Raw genomic sequence first — 5772 nt, forward strand, 5'->3', positions numbered from 1 at the left:
CACGGTTCGATTCCCGGTCAAGGACACACGTCCGGGTTGCAGGCTCGATCCCCAGTGTGGGGTGTGCAGGAGGCAGCCCATCCATGACTCTCATCATGGATGTTTCTCTCTCTCTCCCTCTCCCTTTCTCTCTGAAATTAATAAAATATCTATTTTTAAAAATCCCATTCAAAGGCGGCAACTTCCGGAGACATTTTTGTTGTCACAATAGGATTGGGGTTGCCAGGCGCGGAGGGATGCTGAGTGTCTTGCAATGTATAAGACACGCCCACAACAAAGAATTATCTGGCCCCAAGTATCAACACGCAAGGCTACAGCAAGGTTTTGACTCCTCTCTGAAGACTTTTTTAAATGTCTCCAGGCCCCTGGGAGACAAAGATTCCCACACGCACCCACCACCAAAAAAAATCATCATTCCACGGAAATACCGTGACTATATTGAATGTTATCAAAAGATGTTCGGTTTCATAATTTTTCGCTCCAGGCCCAGAGAGGAGAAAACAACGCCAGCCTTTGTGTCGCAACACACACTTTCTAAAAGCTCCCGAATTGCCGAAACCGGTTTGGCTCGGTGGATAGAGCGTCGGCCTGCGGACTGAAAGGTCCCAGGTTCGATTCCGGTCAGGGGCATGTACCTGGGTTGCGGGCACATCTCCAGTGGGAGATGTGCAGGAGGCAGCTGGTCGATGTTTCTCTCTCATCGATGTTTCTAACTCTCTATCTCTCTCCTAATTTTTCGCTCCAGGCCCAGCGAGGAGAAAACAACGCCAGCCTTTGTGTCGCAACACACACTTTCTAAAAGCTCCCGAATCGCCAGGGAGGACGCTGGGAAATCAATAGCAATACATTGTTCCTATTGCGACTCCGTAGCAAGAATGCTGGCAATTTGTATTAAACACTGTCATATCCTTGCAAAACTATACTATTTCCACTTGATGCCCACCAGCCCGTGTCTGTTGTGATAATCAGGCTGTTAGGTACCAGATAAGATAACTATAATTTCATGTGAACTTTTTGCATTGCTTGCTGTCTTCTCATTGTCATCTGCCGTCCTCGGGGAAATCAAACTTAGTCTAGTGTGGGCTCCTCTAATAAACAGGCCAGAGGGAATCTACAACGGGAGGCAGTCTCTTCTAAATTCCCATTTCTTTCGGTTAAAAAATGCATTCAAGCCCCAGCCGGTGTGGCTCAGTGGATAGAGCATCAGCCTACGGACTGAAGGGTCCCAGGTTCGATTCCGGTCAAGGGCACATGCCCAGTAGGGGGTGTGCAGGAGGCAGCTGATCCATGATTCTCTCTCATCATGGATGTTTCTGTCTCTCTCTCCCTCTCCCTTCCTCTCTGAAATCAATACAAATATATTTTTTAAAGAAAGTTTTGTCTCTTTACTCCTGGCTCTTGGGAGGAAACTGCTCTAGCCCTGGAGAGTCTTGCTGATAGGAGTAGCTTTGTTCCCCGGGGACCTGGGGCCACAGTAGATAGCGTGTGCTCACAACATGATTCCGGTGGGGACCTTGGGACCTGTGGGATCGGCTCGACCTCTGGCGGGGCCGGCTGGTCAGGGCAGCCACAGAGGTGGTCAGCTCTGTCTGTGCAGCCGGCTCGGCTGGCAGCACTGTGTGCACGCTGTCACGTGATTGCTGCAGAAAAGGCTGTCCGCACAGCCCCCTGGGACAGGACAGCTGGGAGTCCCAGGCCAAGCCCTGTGCCCGGGACACTGCTTTCCTGTGGCTGATGTCACTGTCTCCTTTGGCTGCAATCAACCGGAAGTGGGAGTGTGACAATTTGCTGGGTCCTGGGAGTCCCTCGAGTGGATTATTGACCTGGGAGTGGGTTCTTTGATACAGTGGCAGAGGCGGGGAGTGGCAACAGAGGTCAAATGTCCCACAAAGCCTCCGATATTTACTCTCCAGCCCTGTCCAGAGAACGCTTGCCAACTCCTAGGTTAGCTAATATTTAGAGTAACATCTTGCTGTGAACTGATGTGGAGTAGGAATAAAATAAAATAAAAGACTTCTGTCGTCATCAGCATTTAACATTAGCAGCCTGGTATGAAGGAAGTTCATATTTCATCCGGAATGACTTAAGGCTGCTTTAAATGCTTGATCATCAATCTACGCTTCTTGTCTGCTCTATTACCTGCTCAGTCGCTACCGATTTAAAGCGATTCCAAACAAGCTGCGTGCTGGTATCCCGATAAGAAGAATGCACGGTGAGTGGGCCTCGGCAGAAACGCTTCCACTCAGGTTTGTGCTGATTAATTTTAAAAACTGAGAATTCGGGGTTGACTATGAATAGACATTTTCAATACACAGTTGATAGTCGCTTGATACACTCGTTACACAAGATCATCACTAGGGATTTTTTTTTTTAACCTCAATAAAATCTTTTTTCCTGTGCATTTAAAGAGAGCCTATTTTAGGCTGATGGAGCATGAGGGAACAATCAATCTCTGAACACACTTTTCTCCAATAAAAAAGAGAATATGTATTTTCCCCCCAGGAACAAAGCATGGGGGAGGGGGGTAGGAAACCCCTATGCTTTGTAACAGTGGTTCTCAACCTTCTGGCCCTTTAAATACAGTTCCTCATGTTGTGACCCAACCATAAAATTATTTTCGTTGCTACTTCATCACTATCATGTTGCTACTGTTATGAATCGTCATGTAAATATCTGATATGCAGGATGGTCTTAGGCGACCCCTGTGAAAGGGTCGTTCGACCGCCAAAGGGGTCCCGACGCACAGGTTGAGAACCGCTGCTTTATAATAATGCCTATTATGCAAACTCACCCGTGGCTCTGAAATAGCGCCCCCCCCCCTTATCTGCAGTTTCGCTTTCTGAGGTTTCAGTTATCTGCGGTCAACTGCAGCCCCAAAATATCGAATGGAAAATTCTAGAAATAAACAATTCGTAAGTTCTCCATTCCACCCAGGAAGTGACTCCTCCATTTGTCCGGTGACTCCACGTTCTGTACACTCCCACCTGTTACTCACTTAGTAGCCATCTTGGTTATCGGATCGCCCGCTGTGGCATCGCAAGGCTTGCGTTCAAGTTACCTTTATTTTTCTTCCTAATGGCCTCAAGGCACAGAGCACTGGTGCCGGCCATTCGGACAAGCCTCAGAGAAGCCGTAAGCGCTTCCTTTCAGGGAAGGTATGCGTGTATAGGAAAAATCACCGCGTATATAGAGTTACCATCCACGGTTTCAGGCATCCACGGGGGGTCTTTGAAGGCATGTCCCATGGATAAGGGGGGGCTACCCTAACTGAATTGCTTTGTGGCTTTTCCTCTCCACCTCTTCTAGGACGCATGCCTCATTCCTGCCCTTTATGCATCATTGCCATGAAAGCAGTTCCAGTAGGAAAAGTAAATGTTAGCTTTGTACTGCGCTACCCCTTGTTTTTGCTGGACACCAAAGGAGCAGATACTCAATTAACAGCTAACAGCTTCATCTTCCTGGGGCTCACACCGCTGAGAGACCCCGCTCGCTGAGGGCAGGGCGGCGAGCCTTCTTGGTGCATTTGGGCTCCTTTCATTCGTGGTTGCATTCAAATGACTGGCTGCCCTGGCTCAGCACTGATAGCTTATCAGTCTGCGCGCAGGCACACACACACACACACACCGGAACCTTCTGAGGCTAAGCTTGTTGTCTTGGTTTGTTTTCCAGTATTTACACACTTCCTTATTTGTTTTGTTTTGTTTTGAATCCTCCCCTGAGGATATTTTTCCATTGATTTTTAGGGAGAGTGGAAGGGAGGGGGAGAGAGAGGAACATCAATGTGAGAGACTCACATCAATTGGTTGCTTCCTGCACATGCCCCGGACCAGGGCCTGGGCCGGGGAGGAGCCTGTAACCAAGGTAAGTACGTGCCCTTGACCTGAATTGAACCTGGAAGCCTTTGGTCCGCAGGCCAACGCTCTACCCACTGAGCCACACTGGCCAGGGCTCACACACATTCTCTTATTGGGAAGCAACCGAATGCTTCTCAGCGATAGAAAAGTAGTTCTCAAAGAAGGGCTGCCCCACGAGACGCGGGGGCAGCTTCCGCTCGCTGCCCGAGGGGGCCCAGGCAGAGCTCAGCGGTCCCCTTACCTTTATGGAGGTGCTCGAGTCAAAGCGGAAGGACTTGGTCTGCCCGTTTTCCAGATAGACTTTCAACACATTTGGCATAAACAGAAGCGAATTGTCCTTAACAGTTTCCTGTTTGACAACAAAAGAGAGGGAGGGGTTAAAGTCAGGGGGATTATAATTCTGCTCTTCGCAATAGCCACGGATATCTACAATGTATCCGAACACAACATAAATAAAAACAAAAACCAAGTAAAGTCTCTGAGGCCAACCAAGGTGTCCCTTTGGTGATATCCAAGTGCAGTTGTTCATAGCAAAATCCTTTTCCGGCTACAAATAACTCAGTTGATTCAAAGAAAAGAACTTTTCCCATCAGAAGATCAATCAAATGGGGTTTTTAAAAAATATATTTTTTTTATTGATTTCAGAGAGGAAGGGAGAGGGAGAAACATTGATGATGAGAGAGAATCATGGATCGGCTGCCTCCTGCACGCCGCCTACTGGGGATCCAGCCCACAACCCAGGCATGTGCCCTTAACTGAGAATTGAACCCTGACCTCCTGGTTCATAGGTTGACACTCAACCACTGAGCCACACTGGCCGGGCTAGAGGAGTATTTTTAAATCGAGGTGTCCCACTGGAAAATGCCATTACAGAAATGGCTCCCCTGTACCTACGCCACAGGGTGTGGGTCAAGGCCAGGCTTTCTCAGAGCAGCACGTCTGGGCAGAAGGAGCCCCGGGCTGATGGTGTGCGATGCGATGCCTGCTGGTGGCCGGTAGGTCACGACAGTGAACCTCAAGCCTTGATCAGCTTCAAAGCTGAAGTTATTTTGTGAAACAATTTTTACTTCATTTAGGAAGATTTCCCCCAAACTCAAAGGAATGGGATAGTGTGTTAATGGAGTAGAACACTAAGTCTATAACAAACAGATCATAGTTTAAAGAACGTGCCCGACCAGCGTGGCTCAGTGGTTGAGCATCAAACCTGTGAACCAGGAGGTCACGGTTTGATTCCCGGTCAAGGGCACATGCCCTGGTTGCGGGCTCAATCCCCAATGGGGGGCGTGCAAGAGGCAGCTGATCCATGATTCTCTCTCATCATGGATGTTTCTATCTTTCTCCATCTCCCTTCCTCTCTGAAATCAATAAAAATATATTTAAAAAAGGAGGCATGCTGGATGAGCTCCAGGAATCCCTGGGTGAACTGTGTTGCTCACACGTGGTTGGCTGCGAAGTCACAGGAGTGAGGGGAAGTCAGTAGCTGTGCAACCCCACGCCCCCCGTTGGACAGATGAGGAAACGGAGGAGGTGTCCAGAGACTTGCTAATGCCCCCCCCCCCCCCCCCCAACAGAAAAACCACAAAAGCTTTTTAAATCGGAGGCGTCCACCCAAGCAGCTCTGTGGGGCACGATGCCCGTGACTAGAATACCTCTCTCTCTTCTCCAAGAGGCCTCACTGTTTTGTTATGTTTCAGCTCGACTGCAGTTAGACCGCGCGTTCCCGTCATGATTTGTGATCGCGTCGGACAGGGGGGTGATCTTACATTTTTTGATAAACGATTTGTAATCGGGAGTGAAAACAGATCCTCGCGTCGAGATGACAACAGGGCACATATGTCCTGGATAAAGGACCTCGCCGCGTGTTAAACACACACGATTCACCCTTGACAAGATATCTTGTCTTTACTAGGCCAGAGAC

General features: G+C 48.8%; 1 protein-coding gene across 1 annotated transcript in view; it reads right to left on the reverse strand.

The window, feature by feature from the left end:
- The window catches only part of FRMPD4 (FERM and PDZ domain containing 4), a 250140-nt gene that overhangs the window by 80793 nt on the left and 163575 nt on the right, over window positions 1-5772 (reverse strand). Inside the window, 1 exon segment of the mRNA XM_023753743.1 lies at window positions 4096-4203. Within this exon segment, the coding sequence (XP_023609511.1) occupies window positions 4096-4203 (108 nt within the window).

The sequence above is a fragment of the Myotis lucifugus genome, unplaced genomic scaffold, assembly GCF_000147115.1.
Source record: "Myotis lucifugus unplaced genomic scaffold, Myoluc2.0 scaffold_49, whole genome shotgun sequence".
Taxonomy (NCBI): Eukaryota; Metazoa; Chordata; class Mammalia; order Chiroptera; family Vespertilionidae; genus Myotis; species Myotis lucifugus.